This window comes from Puma concolor, chromosome E2 (assembly GCF_028749965.1).
Source record: "Puma concolor isolate L17-30 chromosome E2, mPumCon1.1.hap2, whole genome shotgun sequence".
Classification (NCBI taxonomy): domain Eukaryota; kingdom Metazoa; phylum Chordata; class Mammalia; order Carnivora; family Felidae; genus Puma; species Puma concolor.
This window is the reverse complement of record NC_141681.1, coordinates 51873129-51901065: the sequence shown is the minus strand read 5'-3', so window position 1 is coordinate 51901065 and position 27937 is coordinate 51873129. Positions and strand designations below refer to the sequence as shown.

At 53.9% G+C, this 27937-nt stretch overlaps 3 protein-coding genes across 3 annotated transcripts; 1 reads left to right on the top strand and 2 right to left on the bottom strand.

The window, feature by feature from the left end:
- Positions 1-231: 231 nt before the first annotated feature.
- Positions 232-9183, bottom strand: QPCTL (glutaminyl-peptide cyclotransferase like). The gene is made up of 7 exons (XM_086690131.1): positions 8739-9183; positions 8102-8245; positions 7062-7343; positions 5364-5516; positions 5178-5277; positions 4560-4676; positions 232-965 (listed from the first exon to the last, which is right to left on the bottom strand). The coding sequence occupies exons 1-7, from the start codon at positions 9012-9014 to the stop codon at positions 820-822; spliced, it is 1218 nt and encodes a 405-aa protein (XP_086546257.1). The 5' UTR covers positions 9015-9183; the 3' UTR covers positions 232-819.
- Positions 9184-9625: 442 nt separating this feature from the next.
- Positions 9626-15890, top strand: SNRPD2 (small nuclear ribonucleoprotein D2 polypeptide). Its single transcript, XM_025914612.2, has 3 exons — positions 9626-9765; positions 11451-11630; positions 15637-15890. Coding segments are annotated over exons 1-3 (357 nt in total). The 5' UTR covers positions 9626-9763; the 3' UTR covers positions 15812-15890.
- A 1871-nt stretch (positions 15891-17761) lies between these two features.
- On the bottom strand, positions 17762-27688 carry GIPR (gastric inhibitory polypeptide receptor). The gene is made up of 13 exons (XM_086690130.1): positions 27036-27688; positions 26545-26644; positions 25996-26103; positions 25503-25606; positions 24705-24808; positions 24364-24508; positions 23401-23560; positions 23131-23191; positions 22728-22797; positions 22521-22609; positions 22288-22426; positions 19665-19706; positions 17762-19567 (listed from the first exon to the last, which is right to left on the bottom strand). Exons 1-13 carry the CDS (start codon positions 27108-27110, stop codon positions 19361-19363), a joined length of 1404 nt encoding a protein of 467 aa, XP_086546256.1. The 5' UTR covers positions 27111-27688; the 3' UTR covers positions 17762-19360.
- Between the last annotated feature and the right edge of the window lie 249 nt (positions 27689-27937).

Here is a 27937-nt window from a genome sequence, read left to right as displayed (position 1 = left end):
CACACTCCCACACCCACAACAGAAAGACAAAGGATGGTTTGGTAGACCTGGTGGGCAGTGAATCAAGGTCCGTCTTATTCCCTCCACGGACACACTCAAACTTGTCAAAACCGAGTGTTTCCCAATGTGACTTCTGAGGTACCCTAGTTCCACGAGCCTTGCAATAAAGGGGTTCCACGCTGAAATAGTTTGGGGGAAACAACACTGCATCCTGTCTTACTCTTGGAAATGTCACGTTGTGCAATGAAGAAACTCCTTTAATGTCTCATCCCGCGTCTCTGATCCCCTTTTCTCATGCAACACCTAGTCATGCTAATTCTGCAGAATATGTTCCCCAGAAACACTGGTTTATTGCCCTTGGGTCTGGCAGATTCGAGTCCCCAAATATCGGCTTCCGTCTCCTCTGTTCCTGTTTACAAGCACGTCCCCTGTGGACCCCCCATGGCAATCCACTGACATCGTAAGAACATAAGCCACGGAGGATTCATTTGGTGGGGCGGTGCTGCTGGTCCAGATGCCTGGCCAAGGTCTGCTGACTCCAACCAAACAGCATTTGGTGCCTGTGAACCTTCAAACCAAGTGCTTCAGGACAGGGTCCGAGCTCTCAAGCCTTTGGCTCTCGCGCCCACAGTGGCCTTGTCTCTTCTGTGTCTTTGAAGAGTGACAGCTTGAGACCATCAAAGGAAAGAGGGTCTTCCGATCATGGCATAAATAGAGCGGAAGAAAGGATCAGGCAGCCTGGCTTGAGCTCTGTTGGCTCTGGGTGCCCTTGGGACGTCCCAGCTGGACACTTCTCCTTCAGAGTCCGCCAAGGGGGGGCTAGAGCCCCAGATACTCAGCCAGGAACACGGCGAGGATGCGGCTCAGGTTGTGCACCGTGGGGGGGTGCAGGTTGGCCTCCGAGTCGCCAGGCGTGTGCCAGACAGAGGGGAAGGGCATGGAGATGAGGTGGAGTACTGGGACCCCTGTAGGAGAGAGGGGAGGCTTGGTCAGGCCGACGGCCGATCCAGGAGCCCAGACCCAGGCCCGAGCAAAGTTGTCTCACCCCCACCCAGAAGATACTGAGTCCTGGCCCTTGAAGAACTCTGAATGACGATTTTATGCACGTGAGGGCAACGTGTTCATTTGAAAAAACACATCTGGTGTATCTATTGTTCTCAGACACACATTAGAGAAACTGAATAGTTAATGGATTAGGCAAAGACCAGAAGAAGGGAAAGAGGGCCTTTGAGTTTCCTTACCAGGTAGACTATTAGGCTGTTTTTCTGTTCTTTATTTATAGCTCGTACCTTTTAAAAAAAATTTTTGTTTAAAGCAATCTCTAGGCATGCCTGGGTGGCTCAGTCGGTTAAGCATCTGACTTCAGCTCGGGTCACAATCTTGAGGTTCGTGGGTTTGAGCCCCACATCGGGCTCTGTGCTGATGGCTCAGAGCCTGGAGCCTGCTTTGGATTCTGTGTCTCTCTCTTTCTCTGCCCCTCCCTCGCTCACGTTTTGTCTCTGTCTCTCTCTCAAAAATAAATAAATATTAAAAAAAAAATTTTAAGCAATCTCTAACACCCAGTGTGGGGCTCCAATTCACAACCCCAAGATCAAGAGTCAGATGCTCTATCTACTGAGCTAGTCAGGTGCCCTTAGCTTGTACTTTTATCATACATGTTCTATTCTAGGCCCTACACTGAGGCCATACACATCCCCACACACCATTTTATCCCTGCAATAATCCTTTAGAGTAATCCTATATTTACCCCTATTTCATAGACGAGGACACCCAGGCACAGAGGCAGGCACAGTGATTTGCTTAAGCTCTGGCCTCTAGTAAACCTGCACAGCAGTAATTGGAACCCACGACACCTGTCTCCTAAGTCTGTTTTCCTAATTCCTGCACTGCGAGGAGTTCCTGTCCTCAGAGCACTTTCTTCTGTGTTTGTTAATATCTGTCAATATCCAATATCCTCTGTGTTTGTCAATATCGTTCCCCGCCCCCCCACTAGACAGGACCCAGGCAGATTATTGTCCATCACTGTATCCCTGACACCTGGCCCAGTACTGCAGTGGGAAATAGTCACTGAATGAATCAATAAAGAAGGCTCTGGAGGGGCACCTGCATGGCTCAGTCGGTTAAGGGTCTGACTCTTGGTTTTGGCTCAGGTTTGTGAGTTTGAGCCCCGCATCAGGCTCTGTGCTAACAGTGCGGATTCTCTCTCTCCCTCTCTCTCTGCCCCTCCCATGCTCATGCTCTCTCTCTCTCCAAAAGTAAATAAGTAAACTTAAAAAAAAAAAATCATTAAAACGGACTTCAAGCTGTATTACAAAGCTGGAATCATCAAAACAGTATAATACTAGCACAAAAACAGACACTCAGATCAATGGAACAGAATAGAGAACCCAGAAATGGACCCACAAATGTATGGCCAACTACTCTTTGACAAAGCAGGAAAGAATATCCAATGGAATAGACAGTCTCTTCAGCAAGTGGTGCTGGGAAAACTGGACAGCGACATGCAGAAGAATGAACCTGGACCACTTTCTTACACCAGACACAAAGATAAACTCAAAATGGATGAAAGACCTAAATGTAAGACAGGAAGCCATCAAAATCCTCGAGGAGAAAGCAGGCAAAACCCTCTTTGACCTTGGCTGCAGCAACTTCTTACTCAACACGTCTCTGGAGGCAAGGGAAACCAAAGCAAAAATGAACTATTGGGACCTCATCAAAATAAAAAGCTTCTGCACAGCGAAGGAAACAATCAGCAAAACTAAAAGGCAACTGACGGAATGGGAGAAGATATTTGCAAATGGCATGTCAGATAAAGAACTCATCAAACTCAACATCCAAAAAACAAATAATCCAGTGAAGAAATGGGTAAAAGACATGAATAGACACTTCTCCAAGGAAGACATCCAGATGGCCAACCGACACATGAAAAAATGCTCCACATCACTCATCATCAGGGAAAGACCAGTCAAAACCACAATGAGATACCACCTCACACCTGTCAGAATGGCTAACATTAACAACTCAGGCAACAACAGATGTTGGCAAGGACGGGGAGAAAGAGGACCTCTTTTGCAGTGCTGGTGAGAATGCAAACTAGTGCAGCCACTCAGGAAAACAGTATGGAGGTTCCTCAAAAAATTAAAAATAGAACTACCCTACAACCCAGCAATTGCACTACTAGGCATTTATCCACGGGATACAGGTGTGCTGTTTCGAAGGGACACATGCCAATGGTTGTAGCAGCACTATCGACGATAGCCAAAGTATGGAAAGAGCCCAAATGGCCATCGACGGATGAATGGATAAAGAAGATGTGGTATATATACACAATGGAGTATTACTCGGCAACCAAAAATAATGAAATCTTGCCATTTGCAACTACATGGATAGAACTGGAGGGTATCATGCTAAGCGAAATTAGTCAGAGAAAGACAAATATCATATGACTTCACTCCTATGAGGACTTCAAGATATAAAACAAATGAACATAAAGGAAGGGAAACAAAAATAATCTAAAAACAGGAAAGGGGACAAAACATAAGAGACTCTTAAATATGGACAACAAACAGAGGGTTACTGGAGGGGTGTGGGAGGCAGGATGGGCTAAATGGGGAAGGGGCATTAAGGAATCTACTCCTGAAATCATTGTTGCACTATATGATAACCAACTCGAATGTAAATTAAAAAAATAAATAAATAAAATAAATAAGAATGAAAAAAAAATAAATAAAAGGTGCCCTAGAATCAGAAAAAAAAAAAGATTAAAAAAAAAGGCACTGTAAGGAATGCATATTTGTTCAATGAGTAAATTATAGAACAAAAATTTAAAAAGCAGTTGTTAATACTCACTATATGCCAAGCACTGCATACGAAGGCATTTTATATACCTACTCTTGTTCAATCCTCCCTACCCTGTGAGTATGAATATACACATACAGGTGTGTTTGTATGTATATGTCTTCGTTTTCTAGAAGAAACATAGGCAAGAGGCTCAGAGAGCCTGGGTAATCTGCCTCGGGTCAACCCATGGTAAGTGGCAGAACCCAAGCCTGTCCAGTTCTAAAAACCTAGGTTCTGAACCCCTCTAACAGATGTCTTCAGCCCTGGCTGTGCCTCAGGATCATCTGGGAGTCTTGCAGAAATAATTCAGAGACCCGAGACTGTGGTTCAGTAGGCCAGAAATGAATGCAACTGGGCATTTCTCGAAGTTCCTTGGGTGATTCTGCTGGGCTGTCAGGGCCTGGAAAGACAGGCTTGGGCTGGAATCCACAATCACTGAGGCACCAACAAGAGTAGCTAACATTTTCTTGAACGCTTATTATGTGCCATCACCATGCAAGTAGCATCTTTACACGTATTAGCTCAGTCGGTTCCCTCCACAGCTCTGAGACAGGGGTTGCTAGTGACCCCATTTTACAGAGGAGAAAGTCGAGGCACAAAGATGTTAAACAACTTGCCACCAGTCCCCAGCCCTGGGAGTGGGCCAGGGCCAGGCCCCATCTGTGCTTTCCTTGGACCCCCGCCCCTCCCCAACCCTCACTCCTCCCTATAGCACCTACCTCTGCGGAGGAAGGGGATGTGGTCATCTTCCACAGAGCCAGGGGGCTCCCCGGGCTGGAAGTACATCACCTCCTGGGGATGAGACTGCAGCAGGTTCAAGCGGTGCAGACGCTTCTCTGGAGGTGGTGGCATTAGAGAGTAAGAGCCAGCCCCTCAGGGTCAGAGGTTCTGCTCACAAATCAGAGCAGGGCAGGAGACCTGGGCAAAGCACTGATCATCCCGACAAGAATGTAGTTACCCCTTCCTGAAGGCTCACTGTGTACCCGGTCTATTTATTCCCTCTGAGCCTCAGAGGCAGATACCCCTCCTATTGTCAGTTTTGTGCCCATTTTACAGATAGGAAATTGAGGCTCAGAGAGACGAAGCCATTTGCCCAGGTTCACACAGCCTGTAAGAGGCAGAACCAGAATTCAAACCTGGGGCTATTTGACCCCAGAGCCCCTGTTTGTAGTCACTGCACTTGATTGCTGTGGGATCTTTGTGTGTTTCTGCCCTAGTGCCTTAGAGGCTAGGGAGGTAGAGGGCAGGCTGGATGACCCCTTAGCGACAGGTGCCTGACTCGGCTGGCTGTCCCTCCCACATCCCAGGCTGGCGCCTGCCTCCGCCTACACCCTTACCTATGCTCCTCAGCCGATGGAACCAGCGGGCCGTGTGAGGAAAGTGACTGTAGAAGTTTGGATTGGGGGCGCCCAGGAGATCAAGAAGCATGAAGAGCTCCTAGAGAGAGAGGCCAGGTGGGATGTGGCCAACCTTGCACGGCCCTCTCCCTCCCTCACCGGAACCCAGTGGGGCCCTGGTCTTACGATAGCCTGGATCCTGGTGGGGCCTGGGCTGTGGGGTGCAGACTCCATGAGCTGGGCCAGGTGCCGGGAGCCATAAAGGGAGTCCTTGGGTCCCCACTCCTTCAGTGCCTCCTCGCCATCCAAAAAGAGCAGCTGCAGAGTCACCGGGGCTTCCTGTGGGAGGTGGTGGTCAGGGCCTGGACCCATCCACATTCCCTGCCCTCTTGCACAGCTGAGCAGGGAAAACTAGGTCTCCTCCCTCATAGAAGGTGGTGGCCGGAAGTACAGACTCTGAGCCAGACTGCCTGGGTTCAAATCCTGGCTCGGCCACTTCGTAGCTGAGCAGTTATGGGTAAGTGACTTCTCACAGCATCAGATGTCAAAATGGGGTTAATAACAAGTCTCATCACACAGTAGGATTCAAATTCGGGTCCTGGCGTAGTGTCTGGCATATAGTAACTAAAAAGGGTCAGCTCTGATTGTCAGTGTTATTTCTTAGGCTCATTTAGCAAAAGAGACCCACACGCGAGTAAGTGTACAAACAGTGAAATACACTTGGGACAAATGCTTCCAAGAATTACAGCGTTCTCGGGGCACCTGGGTGGCTCAGTCGGACTTCGGCTCAGGTCATGATCTCACGGTTTGTGGGTTCGAGCCCCGCGTCAGGCTCTGCACTGACAGCTCGGAGCCTGGAGCCTGCTTCGGATTCTGTGTCTCCCTCTCTCTTGCCCTTCCCCTGCTCACACTCTATCTCTCTCTCAAAAATAAATAAACATTAAAAAAAGAAGAAGAACTATAGGGTTCTAAAAGAGCATAGGAAGGGAGTCGGGGATAAACTAGCCTGGGAAGCACGTCGGGTCTCCTGGGAAGAGACATTTGCACCGAGATGAGTGGGAGCTGGCCTGGCAGAATGGAGCAGAGGGAAGAGTGTCCCCAGGCAAGGAAGCAACATGGATGAGGGCTGGGGCCAGAGCCAGAGAACTTGGTGAAAAGGCCCAGGGGGATTAGCAAGGGCCTTGTTACAAGGGGTTGAGCCAAGGAAGGGGTCTGAGCAGGGGAGGAGCATGAGATTTGTGGTTTCATTCATCCCACACATTTCCACCGACATCCTAATTTATGCCGGGTAATCATCTGGGCGCAGGGAATACAGCAGAAAACCAAGGCAGCCAAATCCCTGCCTGTGTGGAGCTTATTCTAGTTGGGGAGACAGACAAAGCGCCATAAAAGCCTGGGATGGTGACGGGGGGGCTCTTTCAGGGTGGTTGGAAAACCATCTCAGAGGGGGTGACATTGGAGGACACTTGGGAGGAAAGGCAGGAGCCAGCCGGGAAGGTATCTATGAAAAGCACATTCTAGGCAGAGCAAAGAGCAAGTGCAAACACCCTCAGATGGGAGGGACTCTGGGAACTCTCCAGAATCTGAGGAACAGGGAGGAGGTGGGTGGCTAGAGCACAGTGAGGAAGGACAGGGGTGAGAGATGGGAATGGAGAGGTGACAGGGCACACCTCATGGGCCTCTGTAAGGACTCTGGCTCAGGCTTGCAATGAGGTGGGAGCCCTGGGGAGGGTTTCGGGCAGAGGAGGGACAGGATCTGACATTCAGGGGGTGAAAACATCCCTGTGGCTATGTGTGTGGAGTGGAAGCAGGAAGACAAGTCCAGGCAGGGGAGGCTGGTGGCTTGGACCAGGGTAGAGGCAGCCCGGGCCCCCCACTCCTCACCTGCTCCTTGGCTCTACTCAACTCCCTGTCCAGGGCCTGGGCCAGCTCCAGCAGCAGGGCGCAAGGCACGGCCGAATCCGTGGCCCCCACAAAGGGAGCCGACCCAGATGGGAAGAGCTTGGAGTCGTAATGGCAGGCAAGGGTGAGGTGACGGGCAGCCCCTGGGTCCAGCGTGGCCACCACGTTGCCAAAGTCCAGTGGCCCCAGGGGTGTCGAGGCCGTGAAGGGGTCCAGTTCCACATGCCAGCCTGCCGTCAGGGTCCGTAGGGTAGTCTCCAGGAACTAGTGGCAGGAGAGAGGTGGGAGGGTGGGTGGGGACTGGGGAGGAGGTCGGGAGAAGGGCCATGTGACCTGAGCCATGCAGAGCGCTTGGGCTGACTCATGATCCCCACTTCTGTTTAAGTCATTCCCTTGACACACTTGCTGAGTCCCTACTGAGTGTGTGTAGTGACCCTGCCTCTTCAAGACTAATCCCAGCTCACTCTTCAATAGCACTCACTGCGTGCCACGCCTCATTCTAGGAGCCTTATGGGGATAGGACTGTCGATGGCTCGCTCCATTTCACAGATGAGGAAACTAAGGCACAGAGAGGTTAAGACACTAGTCCAAGGTCACACTCCAAGTGGCTGAGGTCGGATATGAACTCTAGGAGTAAGGATTCAAACGACTCTGGATGCCCCAAAGGGAGGCAATACAAAGATGTTGTTGTGCCAGCTCTGGAGCCAACCTGAAACTTGGTATATCATTTATTAGCTGGGCAAAATGCTTAACTGCTCTGGGCCTCAGTTTCCCCATTTGCATAGTGAGGATCACATTGTTACGCACCTCATGAAACAGTTGTCTAGCACATAGTAAGCTTTGGGGAGCAGTACAGAAGGCAGTACAGCCTGGTGGTTATTAAAGTGGGACTCTAGATTCAGATTATCCCCAGTCAGAGCCCCAGCTCTGCGTCTTAGTTGCTCGAGGGATCTTGGGCAGAATGCCTAGTTCTTATTCCCTGGCAGGCTGCCAGGTCAGGGCTTGGAGGTGGGGCCCCTTACCTTTCTGACTTGGAGATTGCCGGCGCTGCCCGGGGTCCGCACAACCAGCAGGGGGCGCAGGTAAGTGTTCCAGAGACGGTGTGGGTCCAGTTGCCCCACCACCCTCCGCAGCCGGGCTTCAGGGAGGCTTCCGATCAACCGGCCCTTGGGAGGGGGGTAAGATAGGGAAGAGAAGTGCAGAGCATGAGAACAACCCCCATACCGACCCTACCCCGGAGGCCACCTCCCCTAAGAACCCCGGTTCTTCCTAATTCGGGCCTCCAGCATCGGAGGTTTCCAGGATAAATCCTAGATAGACTCAGAAAAGGTCCCTCTAAAATCATCCGGTCCCTCTAAATCCATCAGATTGCCCACCCCAATCCTGATGGGGAAATCGAGGCCGAGAGAGGGGAAAGGACTCTTCCAAATGGCTGACTTTCAGATTGGAACCCAGAACTCCCAGTCTTACTACTTCCAGACTCTTCCTCTGAGGGAGAACCACCTATTACAGAACAAGCCCGATAGCAACGGGCATGCGCTCTATTGACGGAGACCGCAGCACCTGCGGCTACCGCCGTACGATACAGACACGTCCACCTGAGACCTCACGGAAGCGCAGGCGGGGTTAAGGGGTACCCGTGTCCCTGCCCAGCCTCACCCGCAGCTCCCGGCCCCGCGGCAGCTCCTCAGTCTGGCGGTGCCAGCCGCTCCAGATGGTGTAGAACGCCGAGGCCACGGCCAGGGACAGCAGAAGCAGAGGCAAGAAGTGCGCCCGCGGTAGCAGGCGGCGCTTGGGCGGTGAGGGTGGCTCCAAGAGGCCACGTTCCCCCAGCCGTAGCCGGGGCCGCCCGCGGCCCCCGGAAGGCATGGCAGCTTCGCCCTGAAACCGGTCCGGGACCGCGGATAGTTTAGGCCCAGCCAAATCCCACCCCATGGAATCACCGGACCAATGAACAAGAAGAGCGACTACACCATCCCACCCTTTCTCTACGGGTGAAGCCAATGCGGACTCTCGTTCTGAGAGCACGCCTTCCTGTCTCCCTAGGGCTTTGGGGGTTGGTCCCCTGAGGGTTGCACAACCCAAAAGGGAGCGCGAAAGGCATAGGCTCCACCTCAGCGGAAGAAGGGAAACCAATGAGAAATGTTTGATCATGGAAAACATTCGACCTAGGCGCAGGTCCACGCCCCTCGTGTATGAAGGCAAAGGATTGGTTACTCGGAGTCGGAAAGCTCAATAGACCCGAAAAGGACCGTCCCTAATGGAAAAGGGGCGGTGTCCATCCCTGAAGCGAGGAGCCGATTGGCTTCGCGGAGGCCGCGCCCCCGTAGGCAGGGCCGGCGGGCATTTGGAATGGCGTGTCCTTTCCCTCCTTCAGCCTGTGCCACTCTACAACGAAGTGATTTGAGTCGGACCCGTTTCTTCTCTCCATTCTCGTGAATATCTGCCCCGTACGGTCCTAAAAGACCTGGAACCACTACGCGAGGCTTCTACTCCACCTCCGCGCAGGCCTGGCGCGGATCGCTATGGCAACAGGCCACGCCCCCACCCCCCCTGGTTGGGAATGCGCAGGCACCAACGGAAGTGGACCAAGGGAAACGGAAGTCCCTTCTGTAGCTCTAGTTTCAGAGGCGGGAGCAACGCGGACGAGACGGCGCTGAACTGAGAGCGCAGCCACTACCACCATGTGAGGCCGGGCTAGGCTTTGGCGGCGGGAGTGGGGTTGAGGGCGTAAATGTGGCCGCTTATCAGTGATGGGCAGAGGCGGGACGGAGGCAGATTTTAGGGGTAAAGTACGCACCTTTCCACCGATGAGATTGAGGGCGGGCGTGGGGCCCTTGATGGATCCTAAATTCGGGAGAGAAGGTAGCTTTGTCAGATAATAGGCTAGGAGCTTTCCCAGAGAATTAATCTTATTGAAATAGATTTTAAGGGGAAGAACCTGCGAAAGGGGAGTGCGGAGTTTTAGAAATAACGGTTTGAGGCATGGGACTTAGCCGGACAACTAGAGCTGGAAACGGTTGGCTTTTCACCTATTTCGTGACTTTTTCGACTAACGAGTCGCCGTAATGATTTCACTAGTTTATTTATTCATTCGTCAATTCTTGAGTGCTCATGTATCAGACACTGCTTTAGACACGTGGGATAGATCTATCAATGAGTAACACTCCCCACCCCGCAAGGGAAAAAAAAAAAACCTGCTGCGGCTTATGGGGTGAGCAGAGGCAGGCAATAAATACACTGATAATAAACATGTAAAGCATATGGCATGTTAGGTGACCAGAGCTGTGAGTAAAGAAACAATAGAGCAGGGTAAAAAGAATGGGGAATGCCAGTTTTGAGAGAGATTAACTTAATAATAAGTGCAGAAGGACACATTGAGAGGGCAACACTTGAGCAAAGACCTGAAGACAGAACCACAGAGATAATCTGGGGAGGTATCCAGGCTGACGGAAAACAAATGGAGAGGCCAAAGGTGAAAGTTTGCCTAATACCTTAAAGGACCACCTAGGAGGCCCCTGGTTGGAACTGGAGGTATGGGGGCAGATGCAGGACATTGTAAAAAAAAAACAAAAAACAGTTGGATTTTACTTTTTACAGAGATGGGAGCCATGGGAGGGTTTTGAAGAGTGCGATGATATAACTTGGGTTTTGATACAACATCCAGGACTACTCTGGAGAACAGACTGTCCGGGAGCATGGGTGGAAGCAGAGAGACAAGTAAGGCTCTGAGGAGCGAGATGGCGGAGGTTTAGGCCATGGTTAGAAATGGTGACATTCTGGATGTATTTTAAAATTTTTTTTTTTTTTTTCAACATTTATTTATTTTTTGGGACAGAGAGAGACAGAGCATGAACGGGGGAGGGGCAGAGAGAGAGGGAGACACAGAATCGGAAACAGGCTCCAGGCTCTGAGCCATCAGCCCAGAGCCTGACGCGGGGCTCGAACTCACGGACCGCGAGATCGTGACCTGGCTGAAGTCGGACGCTCAACCGACTGCGCCACCCAGGCGCCCCTTGGATGTATTTTAGAAGCAGATGGCAGGGTTTGCCGACAGATTGAATGGCGGATGTGAGAGAGAAGAGTCAAGTTGATACCAGAGTTTTTGCTCAAGGAACTAGAAGGATGGAGACAGGGAAGGCTCTGGATAGAGTAAGTGGGGGCGGTTGGGAGATCTGGAGCTCAACCGACGATGCGTAAAGTTGGGAATGTCTATTAAGCATCTGAGCTGTGATGCCAAGCGAGAGGGGCTGAGCAGGAGGGTGGGCGTGTTAGGGGAAGGTTGAGGAGACGCTGAGTGCAAGGCCATGTGACCACCCATGCTCCAGCTCTGGGCCCTCTCACCTACCGCTTCCATACTTGCCCCCTCAGGAGCCTCCTCAACAAGCCCAAGAGTGAGATGACCCCCGAGGAGCTGCAGAAGCGGGAGGAGGAAGAGTTTAACACGGGTCCGCTCTCTGTGCTCACGCAGTCGGTCAAGAACAACACCCAAGTGCTCATCAACTGCCGCAACAACAAGAAGCTCCTGGGCCGCGTGAAGGCCTTCGATAGGTAAGCAAGCGCCTGGCTCTTGGAAGGTGTTCCGTCCAGGCCTGCAGAGGCGGCCCCAGCTCCAGTATGAGGAGCCCAGACACAAGGTTTTCAGAGTCCTGGGGCATAAGCCTCTTCAGACCTCGAGGTGTGCAGTACAGTAGTTAACGGGCATGTACTTGGGAGCCGGTCTTCCTGGGTTCGCTTCCCAGCTCTGCCTCTTAGCAGCCGCGACACCTTCGGCAACTCACTTTCTCTCTTCCGTACAGTGGCAGTAATTCTGGTGGTTGCAAAGATTCCGTGACTTGATACACGTGGCATCTAATCAAGTCATTAGAAGTACAGCATCTGGTGGGGCGCCTGGGTGGCTCAGTCAGTTGAGCCTCTGACTTCAGCTCAGGTCATGATCTCATGGTTCGTGAGTTCGAGCCCCACATCGGGCTCTGTGCTGACAGCTCAGAGCCTGGAGCCTGCTTCTAATACTGTGTTTCCCGCACCCACTTGTGCTCTGTCTCTGTCTCTGTCTCTCTCTCTCAAAAATAAATACACATTTAAAAAAAAATTAAAAGAAGGACAGCATCTGGCACACAGAAAGCTCTTAATCAGTGTTTGCGGCTATAACATGGAATGTCTAACATCAAGTACCCATGCTTGGGACTTTTTTAGGCTCCAGAGACACAGCAGTGACTAAAGCAAAGTACAGGATAGCTCCTGTACTCAGAGAGCTTGTGCTGTAGGTAGGGAAGCCGACGGCAAGCACATGAATAAGGTGTCATGAGAAAAGTAAAGCCAGGTAAGAGTATGGAATGCTGGGAAGGGGGTGCCATCCTAGATGGTGATGTGAGAGGCCCCATAGGAAGAGGCAGTGGTGAACACCCGAATAAAATAAAGGAACAAGCTAGGATCTGAGAGTTTCAGCCAGAGGGAACAGCAAGTGATTTTTTCCTCTCTGAGCCTCAGTTTCTTCTCCAGGAGGTTGAGACCGAGACCAGGAAGTGCCGAGCCCAAGGAGGCAGGTAGACCTGGCCTTGAACACAGGCTCTGCCACTTCTAAAATGTCATCCCACTGTGCGCAGTGTCCTGCTCTGGAAGCCGGAGATGACACTCGTGTTTACCTCCCGGGGGTAACAGTGAGGATTGCTGGGTCAGTGCTCAGAAAGTGCTCAGAAGAGGCCGGGGCGCTTGATAAGCGCTCAGTAGGTGGTGGTTCGTTTCTATGTAGGATATGTATTTTATTGTATGTTTTTTATGTATGATATAGATCAGCCTCCCACCCTAGTATGTATCCTGCCACATGTGACTCACACACACACCCGGGGGCTCCTTCGTGGTGTTTGCCGACAGCTTTATTGAGGTCTCATTGGCATGTCGTCGTTATCGTGAATTTAGTTGGTGGTTTTTTTGTTGTTGTTGTTTAATTTTTTTAACGTTTATTTATTTTTGAGACAGAGAGAGATAGAGCATGAACGGGGGAGGGTCAGAGAGAGGGAGACACAGAATCTGAAACAGGCTCCAGGCTCCAAGCGCTCAGCTCAGAGCCCAACGCGGGGCTCGAACTCACGGACCGTGAGATCATGACCTGAGCCGAAGCCGGCCGCTCAACCGACTGAGCCACCCAGGCGCCCCAAATTTAGTTGTTTTTAAGATAGAATCTTCCACGTGCTCTTCTGCGTCTTGTTTTTCACACATATCCGTGGTCTGAGAACATCACTGCAGGTCAGCGAAGGCATTCTTTTTTTTTTTTTTTTTTTTTAATGTTTATTTATTTTTGACAGAGAGAGTGTGAGCAGGGGAGCAGCAGAGAGAGAGGGAGACAAAGAATCGGAAGGCTGCCTTCCCCAGGAAGCCCTCCATGGCAAATTCCTCGGGTCTCCTTACGTGTTCTCATGCAGACAGACAGAGGAGGGTGCTTTTTTCTTTATTTTTAAATCACTGCTGGAGCACCTGGGTGGCTCAGTCAGTTAAGCCTCTGACTCCTGATTTCGGCTCAGGTCATGATCTCGCGGTCCGTGGGATCGAGCCCCGTGTCGGGCTGTGCGCTGACAATGCGGAGCCTGCTTGGGATTCTCTCTCTGTCTTTCTCTCTCTCTGTCCCTCTTGCATGCCCCTCCCCTTCAAAAAAAATAAACAAACTTTAAAAAAATAAATCCATGCCAATGGCCTACCACGCAGTTTTAGACCTCGGCTTTTTCACTTAACGGTATATCTCAGGAATGTTTCCATTTTGGTACACTTTTTTTTTTTTTTTTTTCAAGTGCTAATGTGTTCACATCATTCCAAAAACAGTAATAGCACTCCAGTGGCAAGTTTCCATCTAGCTTGTCCCCAGTCCACCTAGGTCACCTTATTGCTCCCAGTCTCTGAGCGTCTTCCAGGATTCTGCATTGTACAATGCCAAGCGGGTGGTATATATGCTTCTCCTACCCTCTTTCTTCCCTTCAGAAGATCACTTTCCATGCACACTTGGCCTTTTTCACTCAGCAGTCCCTCCTGGATATCACTCCATAGCAAGGCACAGAGTTTCCCTGCTGCTGCTGCTCCTCCTCCTCCTCCTCCTCCTCCTCCTCTTCCTCTTCCTCTTCCTCCTCCTCCTCCTCTTCTTCTTCTTCTTCTTCTTCTTCTTCTTCTTCTTCTTCTTCTTTTTAGTTAATTAACGTTTATTTATTTTTGAGAGAGAGAGAGAGAGCGAGTGCGTGCAAGCAGGGGAGGGGTAGAGAGAGAGGGAGACACAAAATCCAAAGCAGGCACCAGGCTCCAAGCTGTCAGCACAGAGCCTGACGCGGGGCTCAAACTCATGGACCGAGAGATCGTGACTTGAACCGAAGTCGGACTCTCAACCAACTGAGCCACCCAGGCGCCCCTTTAATTTTTTTTTTTTTTTTTAATGTTTATTTTTGAGAGAGAGAGGAGACAGAGTATGAGCAGGGGAGCGGCAGAGACAGAGGGAGACACAGAATCGGAAGCAGGCTCTAGGCCCCGAGGTGTCAGCACAGAGCCCGACGTGGGGCTCGAACTCACGAACCGTGAGATCATGACCCGAGCCATAGTGGGCCGCTTACCCCACTGAGCCACCCAGGCGCCCCTGCTTCCCCACTCTTCTTAACGATTTTATTTTCTTGTTAGCACTTGGTCACATTTCCTCATATCCTTCTATCCCTTCACCCGGCTTGAATTGTTTTTCTTAGCAGTTAACATAACCTGAGAGCACATCCGGTCCCTTTGTTTACTCGCTTAGCATCCTTCTGCCCTCACTGGGACGCAGGCCCCGTCAGGGCGGGGATATCCTCTGTTTCATTGACTGCCATGTTCATGGCAAGTGTTTGTTGAGGGAGCTAATCCAAACCGTCCTCACCCGTGTCCCCCTGGCACCCTGGGCAGGACTACAGTGGAAGCGTCATGTACACCATAGGCCCCTACGGCCTCTGTTTCTCTAAAGAGAAGCAGCATCCCTGCTGGTGCCTTTAGACGCACTTGGAGTTCAGAAGAAACACAGGCAGACCCATTTTGCTTGCCTTTATCCTGGGCCAGTCCCTTATCGTAAGTCTTGACAAGAATAAGAATACTGTATTGATTTTTTTTTTTTAATTATTTATAGAAAGAGAGAGGGGAGGGGCAGAGAGAGAGAGAGAGAGAGAAAGAATATCCCAAGCAGGCTCCACGTTCAGCACAGAGCCCGATGCGGGACTTGATCCCATGACCCGGGGATCATGACATGAGCCGAAATCAAGAGGAGGGCACTGAACTGACTGAGCCACCACCCAGGAGCCCTCTGTATTGATTCATTTCATCGAGACGCCGTACGAGGGAGGTGTTGCAAATGGCTCCATTTTAGGGAGGAGGACACTGAGGCACGGAGGGGTGAAGTTCATTGCCCAAGCCTCAACCTGAGGACTTGTAGAGGTGGCGTGGGAGCCCCAGCTGTCCTGGCCCCGGGCCCGCACCTTCTCCCATGCTGCGCTGCTGGAAGAGGGTGGGCGGAAGGCTCCTGCCTCACTCCTGGTGCCTCCCCACCCCCTGCCCCCACCAGGCACTGCAACATGGTGCTGGAGAATGTGAAGGAGATGTGGACCGAGGTCCCCAAGAGCGGCAAGGGCAAGAAGAAGTCCAAGCCAGTCAACAAAGACCGCTACATCTCCAAGATGTTCCTGCGCGGGGACTCCGTCATCGTGGTCCTGCGGAACCCGCTCATCGCCGGCAAGTAGGGGCCTCGTCCCCGCTGTCATCCTGCGAAGACATGCCCTCTGTAGTGGGAATAATAAAGTCCTGTGTTTTTCTTAGTGACATCTGTCTGTTCCCAGAGCCTTGTGAGCGAGGCAGACTCGGGAGGGAGGCAGCTGGGCGTGGGGCCGGGCGCTGGAATCGGGACCTCTCTGAGCAGGTGAAGAGGTCCCGTCTCTGCCCCTTCCAGGCCTCACTTTTCCCGTCTGTGAAACGAACAGGTTGGATACAGAGAGTTCATTTTTCTGTCTTCATCTTTTCTAGCTGCTTCTTGTCACCGCATCTGGCTCTTCGCTTCCTCTACCCCTCTCTCAGTAAGTTGGGGTCTAACTCAGGATTTCTTTCAGTCTTTTTTTCCATTTGTTCAGTCAGGAAACGGTCCCCCAAGTGCCTCCCCTGTGCCAGGCCTGTGTTGCCATGCTGGGGACCCAGCAGTACCCAGGAGAGCCCCGACCTGCCCTCCCCGAGGGGAGGAGAAGGTACCGTTGTAGCAGTCGGTACCCAAATATTGATAGCGACCGCAGCTGACACCTGCCAAACTGTTAGGGTGCCAGGCCCCGGCCCCTGTGCCGCTCAGCCTTCCTGTCCGCCGCTGTGAGCAGGCGCTATTAATTCTGGCCTCCGTTTCCAGAGGAGGGAACTGAGAGGTACAGAGAGGTGAGCACTTCCCCGGAGGTACCCAGCCGGGAAGCCAGGAAGCTGTCATTGAGACCCACCCTGCTCCAGAGCCTGGGGCTCAACCCTGAGCTTTGCTGCCCTCGAATTACAACTTAATTGCCCCCTCGGGTGAAATTCTCTGACAAATCTAGGGGGTGAAATTCTCTGACAAACGTAGGGCGATAGAGGTGGGAAGGCAGGGTGGGAGGCTCACTTATTGTGGGGAGGGGGATAAGGAAGATCCCTGTCTTGCGGTGATGCGCACACGTTGTGCTCTCCCCCACCCGTGTCTCTGTTCTGTCTCTGCCTTCGTCTTTCACTCCGTTCTCCAGATGGGGCCAAACGCTCGGTCGGTCAGGAGTTGGCAGGCCTCGGGTCAGGATGAGGACAAAATGAGATGTCTGATGCCCTGAGCTGTGGGAGGCACATCCTGAGTTATTCCAGGAGTCCCTTAGTGACAGCGAGGGACCCCGTAACAGGAGAAGGCATGACACAAAGCGACAGCTGTAAGGTTATAAAGGTGCACATTTACTGAGTGGTCCACATCTAATTGGAACACTCATCTGGTGAGTAGATACTAGAGCCGTCCCATTTTATAGATGAGACAGCTGAGGCCCAGAGAGGGTAAGTGACTTGCCCAGGGTCACTCAGGAAATGATGGAGCCACGTTATCTAACGTGGGAGCAGTGGTGCTGCTGCAGGAGGTACCTCCTCCCAGTGCCCCACCCCCCACCCCCCGCCCCCTCTCCACCCCTGCAAGGATTCGATTCTTGTGCAGCAGCTGGGAAAGCACAGGCTCTGGAATCCCAGTCCTGGCTTCAGATCCCTGCCCTGCCTCCCCCTTCTTGGTGACTTCTCCCCAGGAAGTGGGAAGTTGTTTCCCTGCCTCAAGGGCTGGCAGCAAAGGCTCCTGCCTCAGGCACCCTGCTTGGCATCAGTCTGAATTTCCTCACCCCTTCACCTGCCCCTGCCCAAATGGTTTCTAATCACCCCTTCCTTCATTGGGTGAAAGCGAAAGCAGAGATTGCAGGAAAAGCGTGCCCCCTGCACCAGGGAGTATCCTAAGAGTAACTCGCCGGAGTCTCGGGCAACCGTAGAATGTAGGTGCCATCATTGTACCCGCTTTCCAGAAGTAGAAGCTGAGGCACAAAGAGGCTGGGAATTTTTCCCAAGTCATACACCTAGTAAGTACCCAAACTAAGTTTGAACCAGGCTGGTGGTTTCTGCAGTCTTGCCATTCCTACGCCATTGTTCAGAGAAGCAGCCCTCAGAAAATGTTTGGCACACACACGCAATTTTAATTGTACACACGGCAGAGAGTTGAGTATCGGGAGATCACAGAACATTCCCAGTCGGGGTTTCTCCTAGGCACGGGGGACGGTGGCAGCACGTGGCTGAAGAGCAGTGCTACCCTCCAGAAGTTACCCGGCCACGCAGCCAGCCTCATTTCTCATGCTTTATTTACAGGGTCCCTGCTTCAGAGCACCCCCCAATGCCCACGAGGGGGTCCCAGCGGGACCACATGCTTGAAGGACTCCGTTCGGCAGCAACGGGCCATATCTATCCAGGGGGCTGCGGACCCCAAGGCAAACACCCAGCTACTAACTGAATCTAAGCGCAGATGTGAGCCAGGGGCGGACTTAGGAGTGAGAGTCTAGTGTGGGTACATGTGGTCCGGACACAGGCTGTCAGCTTCCCCCTAATTCTCCCAGTTCCGAGGGGCCGCCCAGGAGGGTGGGGATGTGTGTCCGCACCCCCAGCCGGCAGTGGTCCTGGGTTCAGCTCCGAGGCCTGCCTTTAACGGCCCATATTTAGCCTACAGGCCAAGTCTCTTCTGGCCCAGCGTTCTACCCCCGTTTGTATTTCTATCTCCCCTCCTGTGAGCCCCAGGTCCTTTTTCCCAGCCTGACGTAACCAAAAGGCACTCTTGATTCTCCCCACCCTGAACTCCCCATCTCCCTATCTCTTTCCTCTCCACCATCCAAAACTTAGGAGTCTTCCTGGACTTCTGGCTGCACTTCCCGCGTGTGACACATTAGCAAGTCCTCAGTTCTACCTTTAAAATAGCGCCGGAGTCTGACCACTTCACCCCCCTCTGCAGTGGCCACTCCTGCCCCTAATAATCGGTTTCCTCACATGGCGGACAGAGGATCTGCTTAAAACATTAGCCCATCAGGGGTGCCTGGGTGGCTCGGTCGGTTAAGCATCCGACTCTTGATTTCGGCTCAGGTCGCGATCTCATGGTTCTTGGGATCCCCTGCGTGGGGCTCAACGCTGATAGCGAGGACCCTGCTTGGGATTCTCTCTCTCTCTCTCTCTCTCTCTCTCTCTCTCTCTGTCTCTCTCTTTCAAAACAAACATTAAAAAAAAAAAAAAAATTAGCCCATGAGACACTCCTGCTAGGAATCTTCAATGCCCCTGGAAGAAAACTCCAGATCTTGCGCCCCTGCCCACTTCTCTCCCCCCATCGGTTGGGCGCTGACTCACCTCACTCCAGCCACCAGGCCACCTGTCCCCCAAGCCCTTTCCTGCCTCGAGGCCTTTGCAGATGCTGTTGCTTCTGCCTAGAATTTTCTTCCCAAAGTGGTCTCCTTCACCTCTTGCAGGTATGGCCTAAGTGTCACCTCAGAGACAGAGATCCTCCTGGCTCACCTTAGGCTCCCTTTTCATTTTTCTTCATGGGCCATTCCACAACGAATGTGTCACTTGATGTTCTGTCTTTGCTGTTTCCCCCACTCATTGGTGAACTGCAACAGGGACCTTTTCTTCTGTTTCCCCCCTCCCACCCCCACCCCAATTTCCCCAGTGCCCTCCACACTGGACCTGGTACACAGCAGGCACTCAATAAATACGTGCTAACTCGAATGGACAGCTGCCTAGCAGTGACTTTCCAAGCCCCGGCTGGCCTCATTCCCAGGCCCTGGGAGGGTCCCCAAGGACGGGGTGCGGTCAGTGGCGACCGGGCGAGGGCCTGAGCCCGACGGCGGGGTCCTGGAGGCGCGCTCCGGTGGCTGGCGCCGCTCCTCACCGAGGCTGTGGCGCAGGCGACAGCGATGCCAGCAGCGGCGGATCTCCGCCTGCACCTGCAACGGAACGTCGCTCAGAGGCGGCCCCGGGCGCGCCGTTCCCTGCGCGGCCACCAGAGGGCGCGGGCGGCGAGCCGGGGCTGTCCCTCCCTACCTCCTTGTTGATAAAGCAGTAGACCACGCCGACGAGGAAGCCCTGCCAGAAGGAGGCGCGGGGGTCAATCGAGAGTGGGGGCCGGATGGCAGATACCCCTTCAAGGGCTCGGACCCTTAGCAGGTCCCAAACCACCTCGGCTGCCGCCACCCTGGTCCTGGACTATTTCAGTCACTTTCTCCCGGCCCCGGAACGCCTTCCGCCCTCTCCTGTTTGCTGAACGGTCAGGTTGAGAACAGGGGGACCGCCGCCTAGATAGGATACCCTGCTTGGCCACTTTCCGACCCACTGAGGCCAGTACTTAACCCCTCTGTGCCTCAGTTTCTCCATCTGGAAAGTGGGGTAATTATAATAGAGTGGTGATTGTGAGAACTGAGGTAATAAATATGCAAGAAGCTCTGGTTCCTGGCCCCTCGTGTTGAAATATCATATTACGTGTTGTTAATAAATTAGTTTTACTTGACGCTTATCTATTTCTTTTTTTTTTTTTTTCAACGTTTATTTATTTTTGGGACAGAGAGAGACAGAGCATGAACGGGGGGAGGGGCAGAGAGAGAGGGAGACACAGAATCGGAAACAGGCTCCAGGCTCTGAGCCATCAGCCCAGAGCCCGACGCGGGGCTCGAACTCACGGACCGCGAGATCGTGACCTGGCTGAAGTCGGACGCTCAACCGACTGCGCCACCCAGGCGCCCCTGCATAGTTTGGATCTTAAGTTTATATGTAGAATGTATATATTTATAGAAATAGATAAGCGTCGGGGCGCCTGGGTGGCGCAGTCGGTTGAGCGTCCGACTTCAGCCAGGTCACGATCTCGCGGTCCGTGAGTTCGAGCCCCGCGTCGGGCTCTGGGCTGATGGCTCAGAGCCTGGAGCCTGTTTCCGATTCTGTGTCTCCCTCTCTCTCTGCCCCTCCCCCCGTTCATGCTCTGTCTCTCTCTGTCCCAAAAATAAATAAACGTTGAAAAAAAAAAATTTTTTTTTTTAAAAATAAATAAATAAATAAATAAAAATAAAAATAAAGATCCAAACTATGCATAACTACGAATAAATTACTTGATAAACTAACAAATCAATCATTTGTTATTAAGATATTATAAATCTCATTAATTTCCATGATCCCATTAAAATCTAATTCTGGAGCGCCTGGGCGGCTCCGTCGGTTAAGCATCTGACTTCAGCTCAGGTCATGATCTCACAGTTTGAGTTCGAGCCCTGCTGTGAGCACACAGCCCGCTTTGGAACCTCTGTCTCCCTCTCTCTCTCTGTCTGCCCTTCCCCCACTAGCTCTCTCACTCTCTCCTAAATAAATAAATAAATAAATAAATAAATAAATAAATATTTTTTTAAGGGGCGCCTGGGTGGCTCAGTCGGTTGGGCACCTGACTTCGGCTCAGGTCATGATCTCGCAGTTTGTGAGTTCGAGCCCCGCTATGGACTCCGTGCTGACAGCTCGGAGCTCAGAGCCTACTTCGGGTTCTGTGTCCCTCTTTCTCTGCCCCTCCCCCCTTGTGCGCACGCTCTCTCTCTCTCTCTCTCTCTCTCTCTCTCAGAAATAAACATTAAAAATTTTTTATTCTAAATAAATAAATAAATTTTTAAAATAAACTCTAACTCTGATCACATCCCTCTCCGCTGGCTCCCGACCCACTCAAGGAAAAGCCAAGGTACACACTGCCCGGGTACCTCGCCTCTCTGGGCTATCTCCCCCTTGCTTCCTCTGGCTCCCACTGCTTCAGGCATGTTGGCCTTCTTCCTTCATGAAAGGTACTCTCTCCCACGTCAGGGGTCTTGCACTTCATGTTTCTCTTCCTGGAACGTCTTCCCCAAATATCTGCCTGGCTCGTTCCCTCACCTCCAACGTATGTCTTCTCAGCGAGGCCTTCCCTGGCCCCGTCTATAACCCCATATATTGTCTGCCCCTCTATTTCCTTCAGGGCACGTCTCCCCATCCGACATTCGGTAGATTTTTCTCCTATGGCATGTTGAGCATCTGTCTCTCCCACTAGAGGGTAGGAACCGTTTGGTTCCTGGCCGTATCCCCATAGTAAGCCTGGAAGATGGCTTGGGACCGGGTAAGCGTTCAATAGGTTTTTGCTGAATTGAATGAAGGAACGGCCTTGTGAGGTGAGATTCGTGTTGTTCCCACTTAGAGATGAGAAAACTGAGGCCCAACAAGGAAAAGCAGGCGGCTACTGGGGCAGAACAAGTGCAGGCAGGGTTGGCCCTAAATTCTGGAGTGAGTGCCTCCTTACATTTTGAGCCCCAGGCACCTCATCTAACCCCCACCCTAGCTCAGACTCTACTCAGACTCTACTCAGACTCTAGATGAAGGCCACGGAGGTGGGAAGCCCTGGGAGGCCCTGTGCGGCTGCAAAGCCCTCCATCTTCCCCAGGAGGCAGTACTGCTGAGCCACCTGGTCTACTGTCCCCATCCCGTCTGCCTCCCCAGCTCAGGACAGAGCTAGCTCAGTACCTTGCACAGAATGGAGGAACGTGTTCATGTGTCCACACTGCATTCAGTGGCTGCATCGGTGGACGATTGTAGCGCCCCCCCACCACCGCCCCTTCTGGGGAGGAGGGCCCAGGCCGAAGGGTGTACCCCCTGCACCCCGCCTTAGCACCTGGAACGAGCTGAGGAAGATCTCAAAGCCGAGCTTGGCGAAGCGCAGGGCACCCCGGGCCTGTTCCTCTGTCACGGGAGCAAACACCACCTCGTGGACGCCCAGCAGGGGCACCAGCGTCAGCGTGGAGCGAGCCAGCCTGGGGGCGGAGGGTGGCAGTGGTCCCGCAGCCCCAGGTCCTTCTCCCTCTCGCGCCCCGCCCCTTTCCCTCCGTCCCGGCCACCCTGCCTCACCTCAGCCGGTAGTCCGGGCAACGCATCTGTCGCGTCCTCAGTTTGGACACGAGGATGCCAAGGATGCGAATAAAGATGAGAAAATTAATCTGCAGGGAGAGACAGAGGCTGAGCCAGCCGCATCCTGTCCCGGGGGACAGGAGGCGCCCAGTTTCCCAGGGTGGGGAATTCCAAAGGATGGCCCGGAGGAGGCAGGGTCGGCCTTACCGAGATAGTCACGAGGATAGGGGTGCGTATGATCCACCAAATGGCCTTGACTTCGTTCCGCTCCCAGCACCTGGTGGGAGAGGGAGTAGAGCTAAGAGAAAACCCCAGGACCCTCGGGATCACGCACACCCTTTCGCCAGCTCCGCCCACTTTCCTTAACGCCACACCCACGTTCCTTTAAAGCCCCGCCCCCCACGAGCCAGGCCCCGCCCTCATTCCGCCCCCCGCCCCCGTTCCAGCACACAACCTTTCCTAGCTCCCCCTTCCTTTATATCCCACCAAGCCCCTTTCCCTCCGAGCCCCGACGTGCCATCCGAACCTCCCCGCGTTTCCATCACAACCCGCCCGCGTCCCTCAAAGCTCCGCCCACCTCCCAGGCCCCACCCCAGACCCCAAGACTCACTGCGTGTTCTCGTACAGGTACCTGACGATCACCCAGGGAATGACGAAAAGCGCGGGGGCCCCTGTGCAGACCCCGACCCCCGCCCCCCACCCCGCCGCAGCCGTCAGCGCGCGCACGGGCCCCGCCAGGCCCAAGACCCGCGGAATTTCCCCCGCCGGGGTGGGGAGGCAAAAACCCAGAGAGGGGAGGAGACCCCCTGAGGTAGACCAGCGGGGTAATCGGGAGAGTGGAGACGCGCTGGGCTGGGCAGGGGACAGGGTCGGGGCTCACCCCAGCCGAGGAACACGTAGCAGCGGAAGTGGCCCCCCTCGGAACCTCCCACAAGCACCAGGAGACTGTGTAGGTAGACCCCCTCCACCAGCAGCCACGTGTAGTTGGCTCCCACGCAGTACTGGGTCACGATCTGGGCCGTACGGCAGGCAGCTAGGGCCTAGGGAGTGGCCAGACCGGGGGACGGGGCAGTCAAGGCCTCCAGGGGGGCCCCAAGCCTTCCTCCTCCATCTCCCGCCATCAAGCATTCACCTCCCTCTCTGCACCGCCAGCGGATGGAGCCCGTGGTCGATTTCCCTCATCTGTTCTCTTCCCCTGTGCGAGCTATGCCACGCTTAACCTCTTTAACAATTGGTATCACCCATCTTGCTTATCAGAGTCCCTCCCCAATCCTCCCCTCCCCCAAATATGGCCTCTCGCACCCCACCTCCTAAAAATTGAACTCAACTACTTGCCCTATCCAAAGGTTTCTCCCATCCCATTCCCCTGGTCCCACCAGCACATGGGCTCGCCCACCCCACGGCTTCTTAACAAGTGGTATGGCCCATCTCGCGACCGCAAAGTTTTTCTCATCCGGGCCCCCAGACCCTTAGCCTCTCCCACCTTTGTCTCTCAGTAACAAATTGGTGTGTTACCGAATCCCCCTCCTCCGCCCCCCCGCGCGCCCAGTTAGTTTCTCCCATCCTGCCACGCCCCGCCTCCAGCAAGGGGACTCTCTCCTTGGTGGACAAGTCCCGGGAGGGGTGAGATAATGAGAGAAAGGGCATGGAAAAGTCCCATACAGGAGGTGAGGGGGTCAACGATGGAGGACGCTGAGGAGGGAGGGCCCCTCTCCAAATATGTTTGGAGAGGTCAAGAGAGAGAAACTGTTGACAGGGTAGGAGGTGGTGAGTAGATTGGCAACCTCTCGGCCCCACCAGAGGAGGCAGAACCCCAATTTGAAAAGAGCGGGACGACGCTCACCGGTTTCCACAGGACAGGGGCTTGGTCCCCAGGGTAGGGGCCAGGAGGAGGTAGCAAACGGTCTCGAGTGAGGATGGCCGCCGCCCGCAGCATGAAAGACGTGAACAGGTTGATGTGGATGTAGTTTCGAGTGCAGCGCAGCCGCCTAGGGGAGATGGGAGGCAGGCTGGGGACCCCTGGAGACCTGTCCGTGGCCCCAGAGAACCCCTTAAGTCACCTCCCAGCCCTTCCCACAGAACCGCTTGTTGGATGCCTCTTGGTCGTGGAGCCTGACCACCCCATCTTACTGGGCAAACTGAGGCCCAGCGTCTGCCGCTGCCGCTCAGGGCTGGAGGTCCCACCTGAAGAAACTCAAGATGAGCAGGGCCAGCAGCAGTGTGGCCAGGGACACGGAGTAGCCTACGGTGTACATGACCTGCAGCCGCTCCAAAATCAGCCGTTGATCCTAAGCCGGGGTGGGGGTGGGGTGCAGGAGGACAGGGGGACACAGGAACAGAGTTCAGTGCTTCCCCCGGGGCCAGAAAGGGGCCCTGCTTTTTGTTCCCGCCCAGCTTCCCAATTTTCCCTTGGGGATCCATCTACCCTCCTTTGAGTGGGGCTGACTCCGCCCCTCAGTCCAGGGCTGAGCACGTGACCAGCCAGCCAATCAGAGCATTCTATGTAACCCCCTGCACACACAGACACACCCTTACACAGTGTGCCGGACGGACGCGACCCAAAACAGGCCAATAAGTGTCAGTCCTGGGACATTTCGTTAGAGCTATGGAGAGCAAAATCCAGTCTCCCCACCGTCTTGCTTGGTTGGTGGGATGTGAACCTGGTGTTCGTTAATGGGGACCACACTTTTCACCCCACGGAAAAGATGAGACCAGCACAGAGAAAAACAAAGTCATGGTGTAGTGAGAGACAGAGAGATTTCCAACAACAGCATTTGAGTGCCTAGATCCAGCTGTTCCTGAAACTGTGGCCTAATGCTCTTCAATCACAGAAGCCAATATACATTTCTCTTTCTTTCTCCATCGCGCAAGTTTAAGTTGGGTTTCTATCTTCAACAGTACAAGGGGTTTCAGGCTCTACCCGAGACAGCTGTCTTTTCATCTCCCTGCACATCCTAACCTGAATCCCTCACCGCTCTTTACCTGAAAGGCTCCATTCTTCTCTGGGTCCTCACACTGAGAATGGTCCCTCCAAGGTCCCCATTGGCCATCACTGCCACAATGGCGAAGGACAAAGCCTGTAGCCACTGTAAAAAACAAGGGAGGGGGTCAGAGGCACAGAGAAAGAGAGAGAGAAACAAAGACAAGAGTACTGTTATCAACCCCATTTTACAGATGAGGAAGTTGAGGCATAAAGAGGTTAAATAAATTGCTCTAGGCCACATAGCTGGTTAGGAGAGGAAGATCAAGACGCCCAAAGACAGACTCAGGAAAAGGAAAAGGAAAAGGAGAGAAAATAAGAACCCAGGGGCTCTCAGAGAGATACAGAGACAGAGCTTGGTCAGGCAGAAGGAGACACCCAGCCGGACAGAAAGGAGCAGGAGATCAAGCGTAGGCGAGATTTGGGTGAGTGGTGTCTGGGGCAGGGTTAGGATCTATTTTTGTCGGGCGGTGCGGGATCCAGGGGGCACCTCACCGTGGCTGTGCCAGGGCAGGTACCAGGGGCAGGACGCACGGGCGGTGACGTTGGGTGCAGCGTAGTCCCAGCAGACGTACATATCGAAGGACCCGTTACAGGCGAGGCCTGGGGTGGGCGTGGGGGCCAGGCGTCGGGTGGACCGGCTGCACCCAGCGCAAGGCTTCTCCGCCTTCCACGAGCAAGCTCTGCCCTACCCCCGCCTGCCCGGAGCGGCCCGCCACGGCCCCTCCCACCAGGCCCCAGGCCCCGCCCCCTCGCGGGCCAACTTTAGGCTCCACCCACCGGATTCAGCCCCGCCCCAACCCCCGCCCACTTCAAGTTGCTTCTCAGGCGGCTCCCTTTCATATGAGCTACGCCCGAGTCTCTCCAAGCACTGAGGTCTAGATGCTTCCCGCCGAGGCCAAGCATCACCCAGGCCTCTGCGACCCAACCCACCTCGACCCCAGCCTTCCTTCAGGCCCCGCCCCCCAGTCCTAGCCCCGCCTCAAGCGCCCGCCTCTCAGCCCTAGTCCTCCCCCTGCCCTCAGTTCCCGCCTCCAGTCACACCTGCTGGGGGGTCCACGGCCTCCAGTGTCTCCTGGCACTCTCTACGGTACCGTTCCCAGCGCTGGTACAGCTCCCCCGCCGTCTGCCCCACAGAGCCTGTCTATGGAAAGAGAGGAGGGAGGACCCCCCCCCCCCACGACCGACCCCTCCTCCCAGGCAGCGCGGTTCGTGTGGGCCAAAAACACCCTGCGGGGACTTGAAGAGGCTGCCCTGTTTTGTCCGGGAGTCTTGGGTGGCTTAGAAACCTCTTCTAAGTCTTCGGGGGTGCCTAGACCGGGAAGTTGGGGGTGGGGGTGGGGGCAGGGCTGAAAACCGCCAGGAAAACTAGGGGAAAGAGTGGCTGGAAATCATCAGGGGAACTTGAGGGGGAAACAACTTGAATCTGGACAGGCGGGGCAGCCTTAAAACTCTCTCTGCAGTGGGGGAAGACTTAAAACCGTCCCCAGACCGCCCTCCCAGGCTTGAACTCCTGTGGCTCCTCGGGTCCTCACCTCCGCGCTCCGGAGCAGCGGCCCCCACGACCAGAGTAGCGGTAGAAGCAGCTGCCAAGGCGGACCGTTCGGCATCGTGAGGACGGTGGGGCATGGGGGGAGAGGGGGACCAAGGGTCTGATCACGTAGGGGCAGTCGGGCCTGCAGGGTCAGGGGGTAGAGTCAGGAGCCTCCGCCCTCCCCTCCGGCCCCAGCGCCATCGGCTCTGGGAATCATACTTGCAGACTGGGAGGCAGCGCCCCCCACTCCGCTCCCACGAGTGACGACGGAAGGGGTGGGGGCGAGGGGGCGAGGCCGAGATCCGACACGTGATCCCCAGGCCCGCCCCCAAGTGTTGCTGGGGCAGCGGCTGTGGAAGGGGGGTGTTTGCTGAGGGCGCGGTTGCCTTAGAGCTGCTTCGACAGGGCGGAAGCGCTAATGTCACCCGGAGTCTAGACCTAGAGACTCTGGGAAACCTGGGGACTGCCTCGGAGAAGAGGTCACAGAAATCGTCAGGCACGGGGCTTGAAAGGACCCTCGGAGTTCCCACTCTCCCAGCCCACAGGGTTTTCAAATGACAGATGGGGACTCGACCTTATAGAACTTGCCCGATCCGGAGAAAGCCGAGTGGATGGAACAACCCTCTCCCTAGGGACTAGAGAGGAGTCAGAGCCTGGGCTTAGGTCTGCGGGGACCCAGATGCCTGGAAATGCGTCTGACCCCGATACCTGGCACATTAGCACCATGTAGAGAAAGGGGGGCGGGCAGGGGAAGATATCAGACAGACGGAGCCCGAGAAATGGATGAAACAGAAATACAGAGACTGAGCGGAATGCGACACACAGCAAGAGACCAGAGAGCAAACGACAGAAAAAGACAAAAATGTGGGCAAGGAGACAAAGAGGGGAGAGAGACATGGAGAG